Source organism: Lycium ferocissimum, chromosome 1, assembly GCF_029784015.1.
Source record: "Lycium ferocissimum isolate CSIRO_LF1 chromosome 1, AGI_CSIRO_Lferr_CH_V1, whole genome shotgun sequence".
Lineage (NCBI taxonomy): Eukaryota > Viridiplantae > Streptophyta > Magnoliopsida > Solanales > Solanaceae > Lycium > Lycium ferocissimum.
Window position 1 is genome coordinate 36,484,508 of NC_081342.1, and position 26,951 is coordinate 36,511,458.

A 26,951-nucleotide genomic window follows, 5' to 3' on the forward strand; every position below is an offset into this window, starting at 1 on the left:
AGGGGTTCGCTGAAACGACAATTTAAGAATCAGAAGAAAATTTGCAGGCATGAGGATGGATCCTGTCTTAACTTTACGGTGGCTAAAGGTAAGCTTGTTAAACATATTATATTCTAGGCCTAACTTAAACTCAAAAGTTAATTTATTTAATAAGGATGGCCCAAAATGATACTCTCTCTGTTCAAAAAAGATTGTTCCCTTTTTATATTTAGAAACAATTTAACTTTATGAGATGATTTACGTCGAATATAAACAAATTTTGAGCTTTTTAACCACACATTTCAAAAGTCTTTATTTATTTCTTAAACTTTGTGCCAAATCAAAAGAGGACAATTTTTTTATGACGATGTGACGGGGGGAGTATAAGACAGAAATTGTCAATTCCTTCGTAGGACATCCTAACACCCCGCAAACATAAGGATGGATATAACAATGTAACACTGGGTGCCAACGTTTGATAAATCAAGAAGAGGAATTAAGCTGACCCTAATATCACGTTAAAGAAGAAAAAAGATATTAGGCCTGACTCAAGCTCAAAACCTAGTATAAAAACTAAGAATTTTTTAGAATTATATAAGAATACAACAATCTATTCTTAACTAACATTGATTGTAACAAAGAAAGAGAAGAATAATCTGTTGAGTCAACACGAACATACTGTTGTTTACTTTTCACATATATTTGGGTGCAAAGTGCTGGTGCATTGGTGCACTAGAAATAGACCATTCTACAAGTAGAAAGTGACCTTAGAGTCCTATTTGGCCCATTACTTAGTAAGTGGACTGAGCATCTCTCTCTCACTGTCATGATGCACTGAGTATTGGTAACCTTTTAACAAGAAGAATTAATCAACTAGGTGTGTTTTAATTCATACAATAGATAATGGTGATAGTTTAGGAAGGAAAAAGGAAAAGCTGATAGTTGGGGTGTAAAACTCGCGGAAAAATTATATTTCAAGTATGTTTTTGACCAATATCTCTGACAAGAATTGTATACGCAAGTAAGTAAATTCACAAAGATCTCAAATACAAGAATCTATACTCAGTTACCACCTACACCTGCCTTTTTGCTCTCTAAGAAAACAATGGTCCCCTACTGGTATAACCATCACAAGTTCCCCCACCACCAACAGGAGCCACCAGCAGTGTCAAGCACCATCAACAAACATCTAACCCCACCATCTCCTAGGACCTCCCTTTCCTTCCAAAAAATCCCATAAATAAGCACCCATGTGATGGATACACTTGATGTTTGTATTAACAGGTTCTGCCACTCTATTTCTCAACTTTCTTTCTTTCTTGTTGTAGTATTATTATATATAACTACTCCGTACTTGTACTAATACCAACATGAGGTTTCAGAATTTGATGCAAATAACATTATATATTTGTTAGTACTTTGTTGTCAGCTCTTTGATAGTTGTAGCTTTTATTATGTTTTCTTGATACTGCTAAGTTACATATCAAGAATTCCGTACTTCTGTCTTCTCGTTTACTAGCACAAGAGAGTACTTTCTTTCCCAGAGATGCCGACGCCAGTTAGTACTGCTAGGCAATGCTTGACGCAAGAAGCTGCCATAACTCTCGACGATGCTGTGGCGATGGCAGGTCGTCGTGGCCACGCTCAAACTACGTCTCTTCATTTCATATCTTCCTTATCGTCTATTCCTTCTTCATGTTTACGTGAGGCATGTTCTCGTACCCGAAACAATGCATACTCCGTTCGTGTCCAATTCAAAGCGCTAGAACTCTGCTTAGGGGTGTCAATGGATCGATTACCTTCATCGCCCAACAGGGTCGACGATCCGCCTGTATCGAATTCTCTCATGGCAGCCATAAAGCGGTCGCAAGCAAATCAGAGACGGCAGCCAGAGAATTTCAGTTTTTATCAACAACAGCTGCAGCTTCAGCAGAATCAGTCAGCTTCTTCTTCAGTTCCAATAGTTAAGGTTGAGTTGCGAAATCTCGTAATTTCTATCCTTGATGACCCTGTTGTGAGTAGAGTATTTGGAGAGGCTGGTTTTAGGAGTTGTGATATTAAGCTTGCTATTCTTAGACCTGTTCATCATCTCTTCAGATATTCAAGATTCAGAGGACCACCACCCATGTTTTTGTGTAATCAAACGGATTTGTATCATCGCTTCCCATTCTTGGGCTTTTCGGGTGGAGAAGATGATGATTGCAGGAGAATTGGGGAGGTTTTCGTCAAGAATACACGAAAAAATCCACTTGTTCTTGGTACTTGTGCACAAGGTGCTATGAATAGTTTCTTGGAAATGGTACAAGGAAATAGAGGAGGAGGAATTCTGCCTGTTGAGGTATGTGGATTGAGTGTGATTCGTATCGATATTGAGCTATTAAGGTTTGTTAAAGGGGAATGTGATGAGGAATTAGTGAAGTTGAAGTTTGAGGAAATTGGAATTATGGTGATGCATAGTTTAGGGCCTTGTCTTGTTGTCAATTATGGGGATTTAAAACAGTTAGCAAGAGATGATGCTTCTATTGATTCTTGTAGGTATATAGTTAGCAAATTGACAAGTTTGCTTGAAGTTTATCAAGGGAAATTGTGGTTGATTGGGTGGGTGGAGAGGTATGAGATATATTTGAAAGTTTTGAATAGATTTCCCTACATAGAAAAAGATTGGGACTTGCAGCTTCTGACAATCACTTCTTCTGGACCTCCAAAGGAAGAAACATTTCCCAGATCCAGGTAAACTGAACTCTTCCAGTAGATACACAGTTTTTTGAATTATTTCATTGAGCTTTTTGGTAATTATTGTACCGTGAAGTCGAACTCAGTATGATGTACTTTAGATATGCAGCATATCTTAGCTTTTTGATTCTGTTGTTTTTTTTGTTTATGGTGTAGTTTGTTTGCTTTCTCTTGTCTGATACTGGTGAAGGACTTGTACGAGTAGACATAACCAACTATGGCTCTGCTCTGCTTCTATTAGCCTTCTGTCTTTGTCAACTAATTTCTATACTTTTAAAATAAAACACACAAATCCTCTGGCTTTTACCTTAGAAATGTTTAGCTTCACCATGAAAATTCTCAATAATTACCAGAATCAGACAAACCAAAATTAATCTAAGTTCCTGAACAAAAACTAGCAACTCTTCATCGTTTCACTAGCATATCTAATCTATCGATCAAGATCAACTACGCCTCAATTCCAAAGTAATTGGGGTCAGTTATATGAATATATCAATTCCGCTTGACCAATATGTTTTCCTGTTATATATTTAGGTTGCTTACAGGAGCTTTTATAGAGCAGGCAGAATTAATTCTGGGAAAAAAAATCTAAATTTGCCTCAAAACTATCTGAAATTGTTTTATTTTATTGTTTGATATATCTTTTATTGATCGATGTCCTTGTCGTTAGCAAATCAGTGTCTTATTTGCCCTTATTATTAATAGAGCTTCACCGTAAATAAGTGCTCGGTGTGTCCAAATACCTCAAGAAATAGTGCCATTAAGGACTTGAGCAAAAATGAATTTGTTTCTTGACGGCAAGTATAATATTACTTTCTGTACACACTTTAACAGGTTGCCTACTAAGTGTTTTTGGTTTTTACAGTGAGTCCATGCCTTGATTGTATCTCTTTCTATTACCATGTGCTTGACATGTTTAATTTGATCTCCAATTTATACCTAACAGCTTGATGGAATCTTTTGTGCCATTGGGAGGATTTTTTTCTACCCCAGCTGGTGATATTAAAAGCCCGTTAAGCTGTTCATACCAGACTGCATCCCGGTGTCACCTATGCAATGAGAAATGCAAACAAGAAGTAAATGCTCTCTCAAAGAGTGGATTACTCAGCAGTGTTTCAGTTGCAGATCACTACCAATCAAGTCTGCCTTCTTGGTTGCAAATGACTCAACTCAACACACCTATGAAGGTCTGTGTTTCTCGCAATTCTACTTTTCAGCTCTCTATTTTCCTTGTACTAGTATTTACTATTACACAGGAGGATTTATGGCACCTTATATGGGTTCAACTAGATATATTTCTTCTGGCTCGACTTAGGTATGTGTACCTACGAAAAAGACATTTTAAAATATATGCATAATAAGGTTATACACATTATGAACCCATTGACTATAGACTTTGGATTTTTTTCTTTGTATTTGGGATCTCTAGATTTTGGATTTGGCTTATGATAGTATAGGCTATTTTCTTGGTACTATTAACAATCACACCCTTTGTCCTTATTTTATATGCAATATTTTCCTATGTAGTTTACCAAAAAGAATGACACACTTCTCTTTGTGGAAAGTATTTATTTTCAGCATCCGTGTTCTTCCTTTAAAGACATCAAACATGATTTGTGGGGACTCACTTGATGTAGACACTCGTTAGTTTTTAAGGAGTGAATATGAAAAGTACATGTGGAACACTCAACAAAACTCGTTTAAAAGGATAATTTTAGTACTTGCATATATTTAGCTTATGTGTAAAAAATGCTATGTAATTTTTTGGACCCATAACCAGTGAAATACCTTAACATAAATGGGAGGGAGGGAGTATTTCGTTTTGTTTAGATCCAGTAGTTCTGTTCTTCAACACCTTTACTAATCTAGAGTCTTACATTCTTCCCTGTGTCCCAACAAAATTACTTCAGTACAGCAGAATAAATCTTAACATTGGTGTGGTTAATCATGTAATAACTTCTTTATATGGCTTCAGTGCAGGCCAAAGATGATAAGATGGTGTTGGGTGCTAAAATTGCTGGTTTGCAGAGAAAATGGGACAATCTCTGCCAGCGTTTACACTACAATCAACCATTACCCAAGACTAGCGATTCCCAGATGAGTTCTCAAATCCCATCAGTTGTAGGATTTCAAGTTGTTGAAGACCACAAAGAAAGCGTCAATAACGAAAAACTTGGCCACCAGAATGCATCTTCAGCAGAAACTGGAAGGAAAAATATGACTTCCACAATTTCTTCATCAATTGAAAGCACCAATTTTGTCTCCAAGTTTAGTAAACCGCCCTCACAAGGTGATGATGAACAGGCCTTCAACTCCCCAACCTCTGTAACTTCAGTGACAACAGATTTAGGTTTGTGCATGGCCTCTACTTCTCCAAGCAAAGAACAAGCACATGACATATCATGCAATGTTTCAGCAAGTGCTGAGGTGGCCTCGAGGAGTTTCGTTAACCGGACTCCTCTATCTCCATCTTCTAAATCTCTTCAACAGCAATTGGATCCAAAAGATTTCAAGATGCTATACGCAGCTCTTACGGAAAAGGTTAATTGGCAAGAGGAGGCTGTAAATGCCATTAGCCAAACAATAGCTCGATGCAGAAGTAGAAATGATCAAAGAAACAATTGTCCAAGTCGTGGAGACGTATGGCTCAACTTTCTTGGACCTGATAAGCTTGGTAAGAAGAAAGTCGCGATTGCTTTGGCTGAGATTCTATATGGAAGCACAAACAACTTAATCTGTGTCGACCTAAGTCTACAGGATGAAGCCGTGTTGTTTGATCACCAGGTATTGAATCAATACGATGTGAGATTCAGAGGGAAGCATGTTGTCGATTATGTTTCTGATAAACTGAGGAACAACCCCTTATCTGTTGTTTTCCTTGAAAATGTGGATAGAGCTGATCTACTCGTTCAGAAAAGCTTGTCCCGGACTGTTAAGACTGGTAGATTTTCGGACTCTCATGGTAGAGAAGTTAGTATAGCTAATGCAATCTTTGTGACAACATCATCAATATCAGCTGAAGAAAGCACACTTCCTTCTGCCAAAGAAACAACTGACTATTCTGAAGAGGATATATTGGCAGCTAAAGGATGGGAAATCCAGATACTAATAGCATTTGATCTTGCAGATGATGTCAAAAGTCCCAACTCAAGTGCATTGGTAACAACTAGGAAAAGATCGTCTAGCCAAATCTTTGTGAATAAAAGAAAGCTTACTACTGGTCCAACCGAAAGTGTAGATCAGCAATGCGGAAGCTCAGAGATGGCAAAACGAGCCCACAGGGCATCAAACGCATGCCTAGATTTGAATCTTCCAGTTGAAGAGATTGAAAATTATGAGAACTTTACTGGAGATTCTGGCTGTGACTTTGCCAATGAAAACACCACAGCATGGTTGAAACAATTGTTCACACAATTTGATGAGACTGTGATTTTCAGGCCATTTGATTTCGACTCTCTGGCTGAGAAGCTGTTGAAGGAGATCAGACTATGCTTCCACAAAACTGTCGGTCCAGAATGTTTGTTAGAGATCGACACAAAAGTATTGGAACAAATTCTGGCAGCTGCATGCTTAAGTGACAGCAAGAAAATAGAAGATTGGATTCAACATGTTCTTAATAGGGGATTTGTCGAAGCTAAAGAAAGATATAGCTTAAGTGCCCGTTCTATAGTGAAACTTGTGACCTGCGAAAGCTATTTCCAAGAAGTGCATATACCAGGTGTTCTCCTTCCTTGCAGAATCATAGTGAACTAAGATCTAAGTTTCTCTATTTAGTATATGTAATATATAGTGTATACACATTTTAGCACCTAGTTAAGTATGCTTGTGTTACCCGATTTATCCCATGTTTTATTGGGTTTTATATGCGGGTCACGTTTGTATAGTTTAAGGGTATAAATTGTAATATTTCACCAAGGTAACGGTTAGGTATGAATTATTTATGTGTTATCAGCTAATCATTGCTCCCTGTTGTATTCGGGCAATTTGCACGATTGCCCTTATTCGGGGGTGGTCTTTAATTTTTGTCCCTCAAATTGCTGGTCTTTAATTTTTACCCTTCGCTTAAAAATTCATGGGTTTCGGATTCAAACCCAAGCTTAGTCAAAAATTAAAAAAAATATTCGCAAGGCAGAATTCGTTTGCAAAACTCTACCTTAAGGTAGAGTTGGCTACCTTATAACGCAGAGTTTGCCTTAAGGTAGCAAACTCTACTTTAAGGAAGAGTTTGCCTTCAGGCATAAGGCAAATTCAAAACTCTGTCTTGCGAATTTGTTTTTTAATTTTTGACTGAACGAGATTCGAACCCGGAACCCATGAGTTTTTAGGCGAAGTGCAAAAATTAAAGACCAACAATTTGAGGGACAAAAATTAAAGACCAGTGCCTTTGAAGGACAATCCGAGCAAAAAATGTTGTACTCATGTCTTCTGTAACTTTTGAACTTTATACTCTTTGGAGGGGTTTATTATTTAGATACTCTTCCTACAGATCCATAGTGACGCTCTTACCCTCTTATATTATAGACAATTTGTCCATAATATATTAGCGCAGATTCTTCTTTTCATTTTTCCGTGAACAACTTTACTGTATTACTGCATACTAGGTATCGAAGAGTCAATGATTGTTACAGCATCATTTACAACCCAACTTGGAAATACAAAATCCCAAGTAACCTTATGTTACACAAATTTGGGAGTTCGGTCAACTCACTCACTCACTCTGCAGTCAAGAAGAGTTGATAGTGGAGTTGGTCACTGGAGCTAGCAGTTAGTTAGCTTGTAAGATTCTGATAGATTGCATTTGGTTTGTGCATAAAAGCACATTGTAAATACACCAAAATTAATATGAAATAAAACTCCCCGCCCCCCCACCCACCCCACTCCCTCCCTCCCTCCCTCCCTCTCTCTCTCTCTCTATCTATCTATCTAAATATCTATATATATATCGAATTCCTGAAAGTTGCATCAATTGGTAATCAGAGACTTTTTCTCGTTGGACCAATTCGATTCTCGATCATTCAACATTGCATGAAGAAGCTACTGAAATATGGTGTTTACGTCTAACTCTATCAGGTTAATTGCAGTTACTAGAGGATTAATTGGTTAGGCTGGCCAATGGTGCAGGCTGTTAGTAGTTTGTTAAGTCGGCTAAGAAGTGCACACGTGTGCGCGTGATTAGGTGCCAGGAGGACTACGGCTGGGCAAGAGTGAGGGTCTACAAATACTTATTTGGTAGCATTTGCATTTGTATCAAACACACAGATAAAATCCATTTCTTCTTTATGCTCTCTGTAATTCTCAAGCTTAATCCATTGTATGTACTAGATAATTTCATATGGTATCATAGCAGAGGTCCTACACAACTAGCATATGCAGAAGGAAACTCCATTGGAGAAAAGGTGTTTGAGATTGAAACAAAATGGCAAAAGGAACGGCAGTTAGGATTGATCACAATCATCTATTGTATCTACAACCTTCAGATGCTCCTGAACAGCTGGACTAAGCTCACAAGGCCACAAAATTATACCTTGCGGAGCAGATCGATGAAACTAGCTCTGAGAGGGGACTGTGGGTGAGATGTAATGCAATTGTCTTATCATGGATAGGAAGTATTGTGCCCAGTTAATTAATCCCCGCAGTGTCTATGCCTCGAATGCTAAGAAAATTTGGGCAGAAACCAAAGAGAGTTGACAGATCGAGTCTCACAAGAATATATCCAGAAATAGCAACTCTGAAACAAGAAACCGAGTCTGTTACTCCCTCTGTCCTCTTTTACTTGTCACGATTCACTTCTCGAGAGTCTAACTTGACTAATCTTTAGAGTTAAATTAAATTAGATTAATTTAATATTTTAAAACAAAAATTTAGATGCTCGGAAACTATACGAAAAATACTATAAGTTACAATTTTTCTCATATTATGAAAAAATACATCTTAAAATGTTGATCAAAATTTATGCAATTTGACTCTCGAAAAGTGAAACATGACAAGTAAAAGTGGACGGAGAGAGTACTAGTTACCATTCTAAGATGAAAGATCTTTGGGATGAATTGGATGTGATGGTGCCTTTACCTTCTCGACTGTAAAGAATCAAAGCCCCACATGGATCATCTTAAATCTTAGAGATTGTTGTATTTTCTCATGGGATTGAATGAAAGCTATGGTAATATAAGGAGCAATTAGTTGGCCAAAGGTTCTGAATCAAATTACTCCAAGTTATCTAAGAAGAGAGTTTACCTCTCTGAAACATCAACCTTTATGAATCTACCAAGGAAGTTTAGACAATTCCAGACAAGACAGTTATTCTGAAATAACCAATTTTAGAGAAAAGCTTTAAATATATTGCACATGAAATACATTATCAATATAACTTCCTTATATGGACCTTCTCCCTCTGCGAAAACGGAAGTACAGGCCATTTGACCAACGTAAATACTTCCACATGAGTGCATACTGCTGCCCTATTAGAAACCCGGAGTGAGAACAGCTATAGAAATTTCCAATCAGATCACCCAAACTTCCCACCCCACTCCCACCTCTACCCCTGCCCCCATCTGCTTATCTTCTCATGGAAAGGAGATCTATATATCTGAGCAAAGAATTCAAGCTTCATCATGATATTGTATCTTAGTCGCTATGAAGTTTTCTTCTCTGGCATCTGTTTATATACCACCTAGCATGTTTTTTGAGGCCAATGCTAATCATTACTTTAAGACTTGCAAGCATAACAAACGTCATTGCAGACAAAAGGAAAATCCAAAAGAGCCTCCACGGTAGCGGATTAAAGGGAAGATGAGCAGCAAACACAGGACGCAACACGCGGATTACCTGCCATGCAAAAATAGCCTGCTTGGTAAGGAATAAATCAGCTCCGGATAAATACGATAGGTCCAATTGAATAAATCGATTCCCTTATGCTCCATATCACGAAGTATAGTTTTTTCAAATAGAGAGACCATAATGTGATTCAGAAATTATAAAAAGAGAAGATGGCAGCTTCAGTTAAATCAGAAAAAACTTACCACACAAGCAGGTGCCAAAGGGACAAAAGTGAGGTTATTCTTTACATTGTCTGTTTGAATATTTAGTGTCTGTTCAAAGTCAACAACAAGAGTAATGTGAAAAACAGAATATTCAAAATAGAGAAAAGTACTAGGTGCCACAACAGCTTAGCAGGATAAAGACTGGTGCAATATAGCAGTATAACACTACAAATTATTCAAGCTATCAGAAATATCCACCAGCTTAAATAGCTTGACTCTACCAGCAAAGCCAAACAGCAGCCTGTAAATTAGAAGTACCTGCTTACAGAGATCTTCAAGGAATTCTGAAAACGCAATCGGTTTGATGTTGTTAAATTTTGCAATAAATGAATGCTTGATGATATCAATTGTCATCTCACCTACGTATACGACAACTGCATTCTGCAAGATTCAAAAGAATTTTTTTTATATATATGAGCCAATTACTAGGAACAGTAAACGTTTTCCATTTGAAAACAATTCAGTAAATTAATCACTTCATTGCACAAGGAGCACAGGAACAGGCCTTACACAAATAAAACTTCCAAACCAAGGTCCATCGGCCTCCAGAAGGTTTTGAGCTAAGACAAATAAGAGAAATGCCGAAATATGGAACCGCTCCACTGAATCTGCCCACAGCCAATGGAAGTAAAGTTTAAATGCACAGAAACTTTTTATTCAAGCACAAACTTGGAAATAACATCAGTATCAGAAGATTGAGCATTTCCAAACACCGCTAAGCTTAAACAAAATATAAGTAGAACAACAAATAAGTAGCCAGCATCTAATACATGGATGGGTGAAGATGGGAACTAGCAAAACAGGAGAAAAAAAAGAAAGAGCAAACCACACCTAGCAATAAAAATCAAAAATCCATCGATAGGCAATACCAAAATTGGCACTGACCTTCCTCCTTCTGAGGTGCCAAGAAGCACTATATTGAGGGAAGAGGGATTAATTTTTTTTGTTGCACTTCTTCTAGTTAGAGAGGGAGAAGGTTGGGAAAGATTGGTGACTAGATATGCATAAACTGAAGACAAACAATCAATTGACACCATATGAGGATAGTGATAAAGTCTTGCTGCTACCATTTCTATTAAAGTAGGTTGTGCTACCATTTCTTATATATTCGACTCTGCACCTAAGTACTCTGAGCACTTTTCTGTGCACATATAACAGGGCAGATCAGAAACAGCCATTTATCTGAATGTTGGGATATACCACACTGTCAGTCAAAACAATGATCGACAAAAGACTCGACAATCATCACCTTATTTGGATTTTGGGGGTTAAATTTTTATTTTAATTGACATTTAAGACAACCCTACAAAGTGAAAGACAGGTCTGATAATGGTACTGAAACCAACAATGTGAAAGGGGAGTAAATCTAGGGTGTCTAAGACTCTATGTAACCATGAGAATCGTAGAAATGCGGCTGTTAAGATTGATGTCCAGTCATATAAGGTTAGAAAATAAAAATGATCACCACAAACAAGGTTCAAGTTAGCACACATAAAGGATAAAAATAAAAGAAATAATGTCATGGTCTTATTCTACGTAGACCTTCAAATGTAAAATCCAGTAAATGTGACTCTGATGGTTCAACGTGCCTAAAAAGACGAAGTAGACCTAAAACCATATAGATGAAGTTTCACAATAACTAACATCTCCCAAAATTAATGAGGATTTAGGTAAAAACATAAGAATGGAAGCAAAAGAATCATTATTAATCAGGTGGAAGCAAAATATTCATATAGACGACCGACTAGTTGATAAGGCGTAGATATACAGGTGATGTTAAAGTCATCTCTTAGTCACTTAAAGTAAGTAAGCCATTCAAGCCGAGGGTTTATACTTCAGTGAAGCATTGCTCTGAAGCGCAACTTCAATCATTCAGGCACAAATGAAATACCAAAGAAAGGCCATCAATTCTTTGTCTCTAGCTTTAAAATGAAAAAAAAAAATGTCTACTCTCCACATATGCTTTAGAGTACTTTTTGTTGTCGTTGTCATCTTCTTCTTCTTCTTCTTTTACTAATTCCACGGAGTACTTACTACCTCTCACTAACACAGGTACCGGGTCCACCAAGGCGTGGACAGATGGGAAGAAACCACCTAGTCTTGTTGCCTCCGTTGGATTTGAACCTGCGACATCATGATTCTCAACCCATCACAGACCACTAGGCCACATCCCCCATTTCAACCCACTTCCTCTGATCTTTTAATTTACCTTTCTACTATACAGACCATGAATCTTCTAATATGCGAATCACCTACTTTTATACTACTGATTATGCGATTTTGCTTCTCTTCTACTTGTGTAGTAATGTTACTAAAAAAAATTATTTATTATATTGGCATAATACATACACAGGCCCTCAAACTTGGCCTCAGTGGGTAAGTATGCCCTCCAACTTTGGGTGTGCACAAGTACGCACCTCAACTTATATAAAGTTGAACACGTAAACACAAATGTTGGCGTGGCACATAAATTTTGGAGGTGTCTAGATGATCATTTTGTAAGTTGGAGTGTTCAACTAACAAAGTGGAGACAAGTTGAGGTGCCTACTTGTGCGTTGGAGGGCATACTTGCTAGCTAAGGCCAAGTTTGAGGGCCTGTTTATGTATTATGCCTATTATATTTAATGCTAAAAATGAATTCTATTTCACAATTGATTAACAGAAAATTGAGTATCTTTTCTTTTTCTTTTTCTTTTTTTATAAACGTTCAATTTGCACATGAACTTATCTCGCAATTAATTTTAATGATGTTTAATTTTAGCTATTGAATTTATTTTGTCATTATGTTAGAGCGTATGCCAAAATTAATAACTTCACTTGACACTTGATGTTACAGGTACTAAATTTATTTAATTACTCCCTCCGTCTCAACTTGTTTGACACTTTTCGCTTTTCGAGAGTCAAACGAGTTGTTCTTTGACCGTAATTTTTTCATACGTCTTTTAAATATTTAAATAATTAATTATGGTGACTTATAGTACTTTTTACGTAATTTCCAAATATGTAAATTCTATTTCGAAAAATTTAAAGATTCTATGTTCAAACACATGGTCAAAACTAAGAAGTTCGACTCTCGAAAAGCAAAAAGTGTCAAACAAATTGGGACAGAGGGAGTAGCTTTTTTTTTTTTTTTTTTAATAAGGTAAATTTTATTAAAAGGTACCACGATCGTACGGAAGTACAACAAAAACAGCCCCTTTCATACCAGGGCAGCTACAAACCCCCTTTCCTCTAGGAAATTCATATATTGTTCCATATTTTCCATAACTTGTCTTTTACACCAACAATACAAATTTAATAAGCATCTATTTTTAATCCTAGAGAAGTGCTGCTTTTTTCCTCAAAGCAATTCCTGATCCTTTCCAGCCATATAGTCCAGAACACACACAGAGGAATTATTCTCCAAACTAGCTTTTGAGATTTACCCATCCTTTGGTGTTGCCATGAATCCAACAGGCTCTTCACACTGAAAGGCATTGCCCACTTGACACCATGTAAATTTGGAACGAGCTCCAGCCCTGTCTTCCCACTTTGCAATGAATGAATACATGATTGACTGTTTCTGCCTCTTCTTCACACATGTAGCACCTATTAAAGAGTGATCCCTTTCTTCTGCAAGTTCTCCTGAGTTAAACAAGCTTCCCTTTCTGCAATCCAACTAAATCAAGCTACCTTAATAGGTGCTCTTGATTTCCATATCGTTTCCATGGCCAATCTGGTTGATAGCGCCCTTGTTGTTTTTGTAGCAGCTTGTAACAACTATTAACTGTAAAGATACCATCATTGTTTGCTGTCCAGATTAAAGAGTCTCTCTTGTTATCTTCCAGACAAACAGTGTCCACCAATTGCATCAACTGAGCAAAATCATCAACTTCCCAATCATTGAGACCCCTCCTCAAAATCAACTGCCAGCCAGTGCTTGAGTAGAATTCTGATACACTTCCACTCTTGTTTGTGGAGCAGTTATACAGATAAGGAAATTTTGATCTAAGACTTTCACTTCCCAGCCATATATCTGATCAAAATTTAATATTATTACCATTCCCCAATTTCAGTTTCACAAATTGACTGTACTCACTCCATAACTTGCTGATTGTGCTCCACACTCCCCCTTTTGAAGAAAACTGAACTAAGCGAGGAGCCCAGATGTCCTTCCTACCATACTCAGTATCAATCAACTGTTTCCATAATCTATTACTGCTATCATTGTATCTCCAGAGCCATTTAAATAAAAGGCTTTTGTTATGCAACTTCAGATTCCTCACTCCTGGTCCCCCTCCTTTCTTTCCTTTGATTACCTCCTGCCATCTGACCAAATGGAATTTTTCGTTATCTGCATTGCCTTCCCACAGAAATTTGTTTCTCATAGAATTCAACTTTTTCTCTATTGTTGTTGGCAATTTTAAGAGTGACATCAAATTAGTCGGAATACCATCCAACACACTATTGATCAATGTAAGTTTATCCCCAAAAGATAAATATTGTCTCTTCCAAGGTACCAATTTACTACTACACCTATCCAGGACCCCCTGCCACATCTTTGAATCATTCTTATTGGCTCCAGGTGGTAGTCCTAAATAAGTGGTCGGTAACTGCTCTACCTTATATCCTATAAGGTCTGCCAGCTCATCAATACAATGTCCAGTATTAGTACTAAACACACTACTCTTTGTCAAGTTTACTTTCAAACCCGACACAGCCTCAAAAGCTAGTAGTACTCCACTGAGATGTAAAAGTTGATCTTTTTCAGCTTCACAAAGTATCAAGGTATCATCCGCAAAGAGAATGTGAGAGACATTCAGTTCTTCCCCTTCATTTCTTCTAACCTTTAGTCCTCTGATCCATCATCCATCCTAGATGTTCTGCTTTCTTAAGCATTCTACTTAAGATTTCCATCATCAACAAGATTAGCTAACTTTTGTATATTTGAAGTTGTGCATTTTAATTCGTATAAAGTGTACTTCGCTTCATGCTTTTCACCTAAAAACCCCATTGTCGTCGTTTTTTTACACTTTTCACAATTTTTTTTTTTTTTTTTTTTTTGAAGGTAACATGTTGTATGTATTAAACAAAAAACAGTACATGGGTTGTACGGAAACCATATTTACAAGTGAGCCCTTTGGGTAGATCTGGTTACACCAAAAAGAAAAAAGCTTAATACAGTTAAGTTTGATCTCCTGCATTGTGTTGCTGCTGTTCTCAAAGCATCTAGAGTTCCTTTCTTTCCAAATTGCCCACCAAATGCAAGCAGGGACCATCTTCCATCTGTTTATGTCATCTGCTCCAGCTCCAGCTGCCTCCCAACTAAAGAGAGCTTCAGTAATCTTTCTAGGCATTGTCCAGGCTATGCCTCTGAGATTAATGAAGATCATCCATAGCTGATCAGTTATCCTGCACTGCAAAAATAGGTGACCAACTGTCTCTACTTCTTTTTCACAAAGAAAACATCTTGAGCACATAGTCCAGTTCCTCTTCTTTAAATTTTCATGTGTGAGCACAGCTTCCTTTGCCAGTAACCATGAGAAGCATGCAACCTTGCATGGTATCTTGGTCTTCCAAATATGCTTCCAGGGCCAGTTGGTGACTTGAGGTGTTGGTTGGTTTATCATTTTATAGGCTGCATTAACACTAAATTTTCCACTACTATGTCCCTACCATCTCAATGTGTCATCTCCGTTTTGAGTTCCTGTGCAGTCATCCAGTTGTTTGTAGAACTCAACCATTCTACTTATCTCCCAATCATTCAGGTCTCTTCTGAGTATCAATTCCCAACCTTGAGGTGACCACATTTCAGCTATAGATCTCTGTTGGTGATGAGCTAGAGCATATATGTCAGAGAATAGATCCTTCAAAGCTCCATTCCCCAGCCAATTATCATTCCAGAAGGATGTCCTGTTACCATTTAGCACTCTGATTGAAACTTGACTCTTTAGAGCTAGTCATAGTACCCTTATAGACCACCAAAGACTAACTCCATAAGCTGAGTTCACCGGTTTAGTCATCCAGTTGTCTTCTACTTCATATTTGGCTATGATTACCTTGCTCCATAAGCTTTGAGGGTCTTGAGAGTACCTCCATAACCACTTCAACTTGCGGGCTTTGCTGTGATTCTTCAAATTTCTAATTCCCAATCCACCTTGAGCCTTGCTGAGAATTACCTCTTCCCACTTGACCAAGCGATAGGCTTTTTTTTCTTTTTTACCTTGCCACAGAAAGTTCCTTCTTATGCTGTCCAATCTTTCAATGAGCCCCACAGGAATGGGAAAAAGGGACATCATATAGGTTGGTAGAGAGTCTAATACAGAGTTAATCAGAGTGAGCCTTCCTCCCATTGACTAATATTGATACTTCCATCTTGAGAGCTTCTTTTCACATTTCTCCAGGACGTTGTACCAGTAGATTTTGACTTGGCCCCCAGTGGCATGCCAAGATAAGTAGTAGGAAGAGTCCCCACTTCTCCCCCCAAGAACAGTGCCAAATCCTCCATGTTTGTTACTTCATTAATTGGGAAGAGATGACTCTTTCTCCAATTAATATGCAGCCCAGAAATGCCTTCAAAAAGGACCAGTATAATTCTCAGTTGTTCCACTTCTGCATCACAAAAAATTAAGGTGTCATCAGCATATTGAAGATGCGTAATCTCCTGATTGTTGTATCCATTCATGGCTACCTCAAAGCCTTTAATCCACCCATTAAGTTTGGCTGTTTTGACCATGTTGTTCAAACCTTCCATGGCTATTATGAAAAGAAAAGGTGACAAGGGATCACCTTGCCTGAGACCTCTCTGAGCAGAGAAGAATCCTTCTGGAGAACCATTGATGATGACTGAGAATCTGACAGTCAATATGCAAAATTTCATCCATTTAACCCATTGCACTCCAAATCCCATTTGCTGTAACATGCTTAGTAAGAAGTTCCAATTCACATGGTCAAATGCTTTCTCAATATCTAGCTTGCAAAGGATGCCAGGCTTCTTCTGTTTCTGTCTTGAGTCTACTGCTTCATTGGCTATTAGTATGGCATCCATTATTTGCCTTCCTTTTATGAATGCCATTTGTTGAGAATCTACCAATTTTTCCATCACCTTTTTCAGCCTCTCATTCAAGACTTTTGCAATAATCTTGTAAATGCTGCCTATTAGGCTTATAGGTCTGAAGTCCCTCAGCTCCTTTGCACCATTTTTCTTAGGGATCAAGGCAATGTAGGTTGCATTGAAACTCCTTTCAAACAGACCATGGGAATGGAAGTTGTGAAACACCCCCGTGATGTCTTGTTTAAGTACCTCCCAACATTTGATAAAGAATCCCATTGTAAAGCCATCAGGTCCTGGTGCCTTGTCCGTAGCACACATTTTCAAACACCCCAAAACTTCTTGTTCATCGAATCCGCTTTGTAGCAAATTCTTATCTTGCTCAGTTATTGTTGGACAATTCCCAAAATTGCTTGCAGATCTCCATTTTTCAGTCTCAGTGTAGAGTGTTTTGTAGAAATCTACTATCTCATTCTTGATTCTCTGTGGTTCTGTGATTAATTCTTCCTGGATCATTAAGTGATCAATGTTGTTGCACCTTTTGTGAGCATTGGCAGTCTTATGAAAGAACTTTGTATTCTTGTCTCCTTCTTTGAGCCAGATGGCCCTGGACCTTTGCCTCCAAGCCACTTCTTCATTCTTCAGAAGATCTTCATACTTTAGCAATAGTGATGCCTTCTCCACCATTTCCCCTTCAGTTAGAATTCTTACTTCTAGTACTCTGTCCAGTACTGCCAATTGATTAAGCAGGTCTGATTTTTGTACTTTCAGGTTGCCTTGGCTGCTTTTGCTTCACTCTCTTAGTTTACCTTTCAAAGCCTTCAATTTACAAGCTAGAATATAATCAGGTTTCCCTGAGAAGTCAAATGTTGTCCACCAACTCTTAATTCTATCAACAGCTTCAGTATTCAACCACCAATTGTCAAATTTGAAATATGACTTTGGTCGGTCCCAATCTCCACATTGCAGAACAATACGGACATGATCAGATGTCACTCTCTGAAGGAGCGATTGTTTAATATTGCTAAAACTGTCATCCCACTCTTCCCAGATCAGGATTCTGTCAATTCTTGAAGCACTAGTGTGATTGTCCCCTCTGTACCAAGTATAAGCACCTCCTTCTAGCTGAAGATCAATAAGACTCATATCCACTATGAAATCTGAGAATTCCACCATAGCTAGGGACCTTCTCCTACAATTTCTTTTCTCTGTCGGGAATCTAACAATATTGAAATCCCCACAAATTGCCCATGGGCCCTCCATCAGACCCCTGACAGCACTTATTTCCCACCAAACCTCTTCTCTTTCAATGTCACAATTTGGAGCATACACCCCTGTAATATGGCATTCAAAGTTCTGTAACTGGCCTTCAAATCTGCAAGTCAAAGTATATGACCCAATCTGAAGAATCTCCCCTTTCCATACCCTTCTATCCCATATCATCATGATTCCACCTCTAGTTCCACTGGCTTCTAGACATGCATAACTTGCCCATCTTCCTCCCCAAATATAATTAACAATATCTTCTACATCCCCCTCAAGCTTTGTTTCCTGCAAACATATAATGTCTGCACCCCAATCAAGAATAGAATTCTTCACCAACCTCCTCTTATCCATGTTATTTAATCCCCTCACATTCCATGTGACTAATTTGAGCTTCATTGATCAATTAAAGTTAAAGCCCTTCCCCTGCTCCTGTTTCCATTACTTTTGAATTTAACATCAAAAGAGCCCAATCCCTTCAGTTCTTGTGTCCCCTTGAACCTGCTCTTCTTAATATTAATCTCTGATTCCATCTTCCTTGCTTGTCTACTACTATCAATCTGCAAGAGAAGTTCCATGGCTTCTTCTTCGTGCCCCTGAAAGTCAACTCCAAACAATTTATTTAGCTTGAGTAAGTATCGGCGAACCCAAATAGGCGTATCTGTTTCTTTGTCTGAGCATCCATCTTGTTGATGAACCAAAATTGGTTCGGCATCCTCAACTTCCCAGATTTCCCCACAATTCCCCAATTCTGCAGCATCGCAAGTAAGCTTTGGTTCCTCCATTACTGTGATAGACATCTCTCCGCTGGTGTTCACCAGTCGTGTTTGTTCTCCTTTTTCGAGCTTCTTCTAACGTAGGTCGACAATTCTCTGCTCGTCGAGTCAATACGTGAAGAGTCCACTAATATCCTGTTAGAAATAGGAGTAGAAGGGGAATATTGTTGTTGCAACACATCCACATATGTGTCCTTGTAACCCTCTTCTTCGATCATATGTCAATCTACATCGTTCTCTCAGAATTTTCCCCCGTTTTCTTCCTCTGGCTCTTCCCTTACCCCCGAAATTTCTGCATGCATCACATCTTCTGTATAAGAATAAGTCTCACTTGGGACTTGTTGAATCGCCTGACTCTGTTCTGGATTAGAGAATTCCAGTAGTTCAGCCAAGGATACGCCTCTTGTTTCTTCCACGGGCTTTACCAGAATATCATTAAAAATGACTTGGCCTGCTAGATCTGGCCCAAGCTTATTTTTAAGAGACTCTTCAGGTCTAGCTGCAGACTTTAGCCCTAAATTATCTATAAGGGTATCAGCAGTTTAATGCCCAATTTAGAAAAGAAGTCAATTAAACCCTCCACCTGTGGGTCACGTGCTCTTTCCATCTCAATCTGGCCAGCTGTAACACTAGTACTGCCCACGTGATTTCCCATCAAATCCCCAAAAGTACACCTGTCAAGTACGTCCTGTATAGGGTTTGATCGATTTGTCCAGTGGGTATTTGCTTGGTCCAGTTCTGCGACTTCTTCCTCCTCAACAGCGACTACCTTCTCTTTTTTTCCGATGACCTCTTCTTTTGAATGTGAAATTAGGTCAAACCTTGTCTGTCTCTCCAACCAGATCGGGATATAGAATTTAACACCATCTCTCTCGATGACTACCTCGCTTGGTGTATTCCGACCGTCGCCTGCGATTTGAATCCTTGCCCATTTTAGATGATTTTTTAATTCAGTCTCTTCCTCCGTAGCAATCCACCCCCCACACAAATCCCCAATTTCTTGGAAGATTTTTTGGGACCAAAGATGAACGGGGACTCCGATAGCTCTGATCCAAGTGTTTTTAACTGAAGTATCATTAGATATGCATCCAGCTATGGGGTTCCACCACTCTAAATAAAATTTAGAGTTCTTCCATCTCCATTCTGCTTTAAGTGTCTTCTCTGCCATATTTCTATTAGGGAACTCAAATAGAAATAGGTCATCCATCATCTCATAAATGCTCACTCTGATGGTTGTTTTCCAGTTAACAGAGGTCCACCTCCTAATGTCTGATAGAATGGGTTTCTCTGAGGTTTGGTTTCCTTCCCCAGATACCCAACTACACATCTATTCAGCAAACCAACATTCTTTGATCCAGATGATTCAGAGATAGAGATGTGACCTTCCTTGGAGTTGACAGTAGCTTCGCGAAGGCTTTTCGATTGCCATTTACTCTCTTTAACAGCTTTTGCATAGGGTTAGTTGGCTTCAGTGACTCTCGGAGGCTCAACCATCTCCTTGCGTGGGAGCATTTAATGAACCTTTCTATCCTAAATGCAATGTCTTTCCAGCCAGCATTGAAAGCTGCTTCAGGGATAATTAACACCAACCTTCCTTCCCCTTGTAAGGACAAAACACTAATATATCTGCCATGAGCATTGTACTTCCTAGTACAAAAATATTCTGTCATGTGGTCCTTAGTTCTCCATCTTCTGACCACATTCTTCTGATCTTTCGAAGCTTCTTTTAGAGTGAAACAGATCCACTCCATGATCTTATTGCTCATGGATGAACGTCTCATCATATTGCGGCTTCTTTCCACCCATTCGTACCAAATATTCCTATCGGATGACCATCTGGTGATATCAAAGGATTTAAATCCCGCGTTGAAATAAATTCTGCTTTCCCCCATCTCCAATAACCACTAGCCAAGTATGAAAGAAGAGGTTTGAATCAGTGTCACAGAAGGTGAAAACTGGATTAAGGTTAATAAAAAAGGGTTGACTCCGGTAGAAGATCACCAGAAAAGGTATTCTGCAATCCTAAGAAGTAGGAGAGAGAAAATTCTCGGGAAAAGTGCCTGGGAGCATTTTCATTTGCCTAATAGTGTAAGAAAAAAACCTATTATAAGAAGGAGGGCAATCTTTACGCTTTTCACCTATTAAGAAAAGCAAGTTGTTTTTTTACATACATTAGGTCTCGTATGTGCGCAATTAAGAAAATTTCAAATTTTAGGGAACCTAAGGTCTTAAAAAAGACAAACTACTTAGTATTTTAAATGAACGAGCCTATATAGAGCAGAATGGACCAGAGGATTCATATAGCGGACCATGACCAATTTAGGATTGAGAACAAATTGATTGAGTATTTTTCATATGAAAAGATAAATTAATTGATCAAGTGATTGATTGGCATTGAGATGCAAGTATGCAACACCATATGGAGTACAAACATGCCAATGACAACATGAAGCAAATGGAACCCCTCCACACAAGATAATAAAGAACAAACCAGCCTGGCATCAGCTGATCGACAAAATATTATTTAATCATGGCAATAGAACCTTACAAATTTCAGGTAATACTGCGAGAAGATAACTCACCATAATATACGAGATTGTGAACGTTATCCTTGCTGTAGCGTTTGAATACATTGCTCTTTATTTCCGCAAAATTGTTTGATACAAGCAAAGCAAATAATGCATTGTTGTGGGCAACTATACAGGTTGACAAAGTAATGGCTTGAGCTAGGAGGATGAAAGAATGAACAAGTATGGGGAGTCAAGGAAAGCAGATGATATGAGGAATGAAATTCATGATGGTCACAAAAATATGAGGAACGAAATTTATGACGGTGACCAAAATACGTGAACAGAAAGGATATTTGATGAAGCCACAGCTACAACTTCATCCACAATAAATCTTCTCATCCAATATTGCATACTTTCCGTTGAGCTATTTGCAAGCCCTTCTGCTGTGTTAAAGAGAGTCTGCATCACATCTCCACAAAAGCTTTGGAATAGTTTATCAAAAACCTGCCAAAGAACGGCAAATATTACCTCAACTTTGTCTACAAATTGAAAAAAAGAGTATCAATAAAAAATAGCATAGTGAATGATGTTAGGACAGGAACATGCACATGTAATAAACCAATATCTTGTAGCAGACTGGAACAGTGGAACGGAAAGATTATTTGATGAAGGATATCTGAACATATCAATATTACTGAATATGTAATTCTATTCTCTTACAAGTAACAAGCAAGAAACGGACCATATATCATCTTATTACTTTGAAGCACAAACATGAATTACATTCTATGAAATCAACAATATTGTATAAGGGTCCAAACAACTTCAACATGATATGAAGACCTAAAGTAGAACCAACTTGTGGCAATTAGCACATGACCTTAATTATAGATCAACAAGTCAAGTTCTCACCTCCAATACATTGTAAACCACATAAAGCTTGATTGTTCCTTGACCACGAATCATGTGATAGATTAGGCTGATATCTGCCATAGCAAATTGCAAACAGGAGTAAGTCTAACCAAAAGAACCCAAATAAGGAAGTCATGAAATGAAGAGTCAAAGCTCAGAGTATTGGTGAAGATTAAAGAATCCACTGTACCTGTTTGTTGCAACAAAATTGCTCCACTAGCCAGCGCGACAAAACAGCCAATATCAGAAAGCTCAACTGCAGAAAGGTTCTTGAACTGCCTGCCATGAGCATGGTCAGGTTATTTTGTAAACATAAGCTGCAGTTAAATAGATTTACTTTAACACAAGTTCTCAGATGGGAGACTTCATTTCATGGCTTCCTTCTTTGGGTTCTTTTGGTTAGACTTTAACATTCTGCACCTAAGTATTCTGAGCACTTTACTGTCCCTCTGAAGTAGGAGACTTCCCATCAAATTGCAGAGGGAAGAAGAGAGACTGCTGTCTTAATTTGCCTTTCAAAGCTGAATAATTTTTGTTCCTGTTTAGTCCGCTTCATTTCGGAAGCAGTTACTATTTCTACATCTCTTTCTTCCTCACTTTCCACCTTTTCTTCTGTTTTTGAGGCTTCTTCCAGGTTTCTTAGTATGAATGGGTGAGGGTATTCTGCCTAAATAGTAGACACAGGTAATAATAAATAACAGAATGCTAAAGATCCGAGCCTTAACATTTTTCAACGTTACTACTCTCCTTCCTGCTTGCCATTTCCTTTTTAAAGCCGCTCATTCTTCAACCCAGGATGTGATGACCTATTCTATCTTAACTTTAGCTACTCAGAAACCTAAACCATGGATTATTTTCCCCCGTCTTCCCAAACCAATTTATCTATTTGAGATGTCTCCATATGTGGCGTGATAAGATAAGGACCACTTGGAACAACAATAACAGGGACAAGAAAAGTAAAAATAAAGCAAGGAGAAACTCTCAGCTTTGAAGGGCAAATCAAGACAGTAGTCTCTCTTCTCCATCTGAAATTTGATGGGAAGTCTCCTACTGCAGAGTTAAACAATAAAATAACTTTGAAAGCAATATAGCCCTAACCTCCCACCCTCTTAGGTACTTAAGGGCATTACCCTTGTTTCAACTGATAGTTCCTCCCATAAGTCCGCTCTGGAATTCACTTAACAAAGGCACTACTTGGCAGTAACAGAAACTTGTCCAAGTGCAACTGGAGAACACTTTTGGAGAAAACATTACCTCTGGGGCACCAATTGAACACTAGCTTCAACACCAAAAAAAAAAAAAAAAAAAAAAAGAACCACAACTTCCCTTTTGTTGGCTTTATTCATAATCCATTAAACTCCTAAAATAATTTTCTTTTCCAGGGACTGAAATAAAAACAAGAAGCAAGGAAAAGCTACCTTTTTTTGGTAAAGTAATAAAATTTCATTAGTAAAGCATCAAGAAGATGTAAGGTTACAGATGGGCAAAAAGCTGCTTCGAACAAAACATGAAGCAGACTTAGCAAAAACCCTGTAGAACAATCTAAAGATATCCCATCTCTACTGTACTAGAGAAAGGGAGCTAACAAAATCCAAAAAGTTATCCACATTGTTTACAGGGGCAAAAAAGTGCCAGCTAAAAAGACTAACTAAACACCTAGACTTTAAAGTGCAAATGGGAGTTGAGATTCCATCAAAGCATCTACTGTTTCTCTCCTTCCATAGGGTCCAAAAAATTACTGCTGGGATCATTCTCCAGATTCTTTTGATGGATTTGTCAACTCTCCAGAGTATCCAGCTAGCATAGGCATCTTTGATGTTGAAGGGCATTACCCATTGGAGACCAAGCATAGAATAGAAGAAATACCAGAGGCTAGCTGCTGCAGGGCAGTGCAAGAATAGATGGTTGACACTTTCATTGGTCTGCTTGCACATGGCACACATGTTAACGACGATTAAACCTCTCCTTCTGAGATTGTCTTGTGTTAGGCATGCTTCCTTCAGTGCAGTCCAAGTGAAGCAAGTAACTCTGAGAGGCTGTCTGGTTCTCCATACAAGCTTCCAAGGCCAGACCTCTAAAAGGCTATTTTGAGAACACCAGTTGTTGTAACATTCCTTCACAGTGAAAATCTTTTCCTTAGAATTGCCCCAGAGGATTCTGTCCTGAGATTCTGCCACCAAAATACTTTGTCCCAATCTTTGTAAGAGAGAGAAAATCATCAACTTCCCAATCCTGTAAGTTTCTCCTTAAAATTGGTGACCAACAGTTGTTATCTCAATACTGAGCTAATGTTGCTTCTTTGTTAGAAGCTATCAGAAATAGTGAAGGAAATGAGTCTTTTACTAAAGTATCCCCAAGCCATTTGTCCTGCCAAAATCTGATTTTAAGCCCATTTCCAGCCTTGAATGAGACATTCTGGAAGAATTCCTCTTGAAGACCGTTGATGTGCTTCCATACTCAAACACCATGTGGTTCATTGCTTCTCTTTGCAGTCCAGTGGTCTTGAATACCATATTTAGCTTTGATGATTTCCTTCCAGTACCCTGCCTCATTTTGACCAGCTCCAAAGCCACTTCATGAGTAGGTTGTTGTTATGAAGCTTGAGATTTCTGATTCCCAGCCCCCCTTGTCCTTTGGGTTGAATAACTGATTGCCATTCGACCAAAGAGAATTTGTGAGTAGCACTGTTACCTTCCCATAGGAATTTCCTTCTAAGCCTATCAATTTGCTTTAGAACTGAGCTTGGCATAGGGAAAAGTGACATACAATAAGTGGGAATGCTGTCTAGGACACTGTTGATGAGGGTGACTCTACCACCCAATGAGAGGTATTGCATCTGCCAAGTGGCTAGTCTTTTCTCCATTCTTTTCAATGACCCCACTCCATATCCCAGATGATTTGAATTTAGCACCCAAAGGAAGTCCCAAATAGGTGGTGGGAAAGAAGCCTGTTTTGCAGCTAAGAATGTCAGCAAGAGCTTCTAGGTTGGCCACTTCATTCACTGGATATATAGTGCTCTTAAGCATATTGATATGAATTCCAGAAATGGCCTCAAAAATCATAAGGGTGGTGTTGAGATTAGAGACTTGCTGACAATCAGCTCCACAAAATATAAGGGTGTCATCTGCATATAGCAGATGAGAAACCGAGACTGAAGTGGAAGGATTTCTGCCCACTTGGAACCCTTGAATCCACTGAAGTTCTTTGGCCTTTGCTAACAACTGAGATAATCCTTCCATGGCAATGATAAAAAGGAAAAGGGACAGTGGATCCCCCTGCCTGAGACCCTTTTGAGAAGAGAAAAACCCAACTGGACTTCTGTTCACTAGAATTGAGAACTTCACTGTCGAAATACAAAAATAAATCCACTTTATCCACCTTTCCCCAAAACCCATTTGCTTCAAAATGTTGACTAAATAAGCCCAGTTAAGCTGATCAAAAGCTTTCTCAATATCCAATTTGCATAGGATCCCAGTCTCTCCACTTTTAATTTTCCAGTCTAGCACTTCATTGGCAATCATGGATGCATCAGTGATCTGCCTATTCTTCAGAAAAGCACTCTGCTGTCCAGAAACTAAGGAATCCACCACTTTTTCCAGCCTCTTAGCTAGAATTTTGGCCAGCAATTTGTAGACACTGCCAATAAGACTTATAGGCCTATAATCTCTAAGTTCTACGGCACCTTTTTTCTTTGGGATAAGAGCAATGAATGAGGCATTGCATGATCTCACCATTTGGCAATTCTGATGAAAGAAATTAAAAGCTGCTAGCAGGTCTGCTTTGATGAAGTTCCATGATTTCTGGAAGAAGGCCATAGTGAAACCATCAGGACATGGAGCTTTGTCGGGGGCACAAGTCATGAGAGCTTCTGAGATCTCCAATTCGGTGAAAGGAAGTTCAAGGTCCTCTTTATCAACTGTGTTGAGACTTGGCAGACCTTCAAAGACAGCTGAGGGTCTCCAAGATTCAGTCTCTTTGTAGATTTGTTGATAGTACTCTAGAATACCATCCTTGATCCTTTCTTTATCTTCAATTACTTCATTCCCTATTTTGCCTTTCTATGTGAGTTGGCCATTCTTTGGAAAAACTTTGTATTTTTATCCCCCTCGTTCAACCATAAACATCTTGATTTTTGTCTCCAAGAGATCTCTTCAGCGGTTGCTATTTGCTGAAGATCAAGTTTAATATTCAGTGTCTGATCTTTTTCTTCTACAGAGATAGTTCTGAGCTCAGCTAACTGATCCAGCTTTCCCAGTTCTTTGAGTGTCTTGTTCCTTTGAGTCTCAATTCTTCCATAAACCTCCCTATTCCATTTAGTAATGTCTTTCTTGAGATTCCTTAGTTTCTGCATTAGCACAAAATCTGGGGTGCCAAATACAGTGTAAGAAATCCACCATCCTTCTACCATGTCCATGAAACCCTCAGCTTGAAGCCACATGTTTTCAAATTTGAAATAAGAAGGTGTGGCCTCCCAATCCCCACTTTCCAAGATAATTGGTTTATGATCAGAAAAAACTCTAGGCAAAGGGTACTGTTTGATAGCATTGAACAACTCACTCCATTCCGTCGAGATAAGGAACCTGTCAATTCTAGAGGCTTGGAGAGACTCCTCCCCTCTTGACCAGGTAAATTGTGCTCCCTGAAGTGGAGGGTCAATCAAATCCAGATCCAGAATAGTGTTGGAGAAGCCCAACATCGCCCTTGATCT

The 26,951-nt window shown here is 38.6% G+C and overlaps 2 protein-coding genes across 3 annotated transcripts in view; one reads left to right on the forward strand and one right to left on the reverse strand.

Moving 5' to 3' along the window:
* The first annotated feature begins 952 nt into the window (after positions 1–952).
* LOC132054209 (protein SMAX1-LIKE 7-like) lies at positions 953–6,666 on the forward strand. Its single transcript, XM_059446256.1, has 3 exons — positions 953–2,709; positions 3,659–3,899; positions 4,693–6,666. The coding sequence occupies exons 1-3, from the start codon at positions 1,526–1,528 to the stop codon at positions 6,463–6,465; spliced, it is 3,198 nt and encodes a 1,065-aa protein (XP_059302239.1). The 5' UTR covers positions 953–1,525; the 3' UTR covers positions 6,466–6,666.
* A 2,222-nt stretch (positions 6,667–8,888) lies between these two features.
* Positions 8,889–26,951, reverse strand: part of LOC132054215 (protein POLLEN DEFECTIVE IN GUIDANCE 1) — a 29,376-nt gene continuing 11,313 nt past the window's right edge. Inside the window, exons 4-11 of one of the 2 annotated variants that reach the window (XM_059446262.1) lie at positions 22,434–22,522; positions 22,244–22,317; positions 21,694–21,835; positions 21,404–21,580; positions 10,263–10,360; positions 10,011–10,133; positions 9,732–9,800; positions 8,889–9,537 (exon numbers count right to left, since the gene is read on the reverse strand). In XM_059446262.1, coding sequence (XP_059302245.1) covers positions 9,337–9,537; positions 9,732–9,800; positions 10,011–10,133; positions 10,263–10,360; positions 21,404–21,580; positions 21,694–21,835; positions 22,244–22,317; positions 22,434–22,522 — 973 coding nt within the window. In that variant the 3' untranslated portion in view covers positions 8,889–9,336. The remainder of the gene's footprint in view (positions 9,538–9,731; positions 9,801–10,010; positions 10,134–10,262; positions 10,361–21,403; positions 21,581–21,693; positions 21,836–22,243; positions 22,318–22,433; positions 22,523–26,951) is intronic. The other variant, XM_059446268.1, reaches the window with a different exon arrangement.

Coding starts and splice junctions, on each gene's coding strand:
- LOC132054209 (XM_059446256.1), top strand. CDS start 1,526: ATGCCGACGCCAGTTAGTACTGCTAGGCAATGCTTGACGCAAGAAGCT. Junction 2,710..3,658: donor GAAACATTTCCCAGATCCAG/GTAAACTGAACT, acceptor TATACCTAACAG/CTTGATGGAATCTTTTGTGC. Junction 3,900..4,692: donor AACTCAACACACCTATGAAG/GTCTGTGTTTCT, acceptor GCTTCAGTGCAG/GCCAAAGATGATAAGATGGT.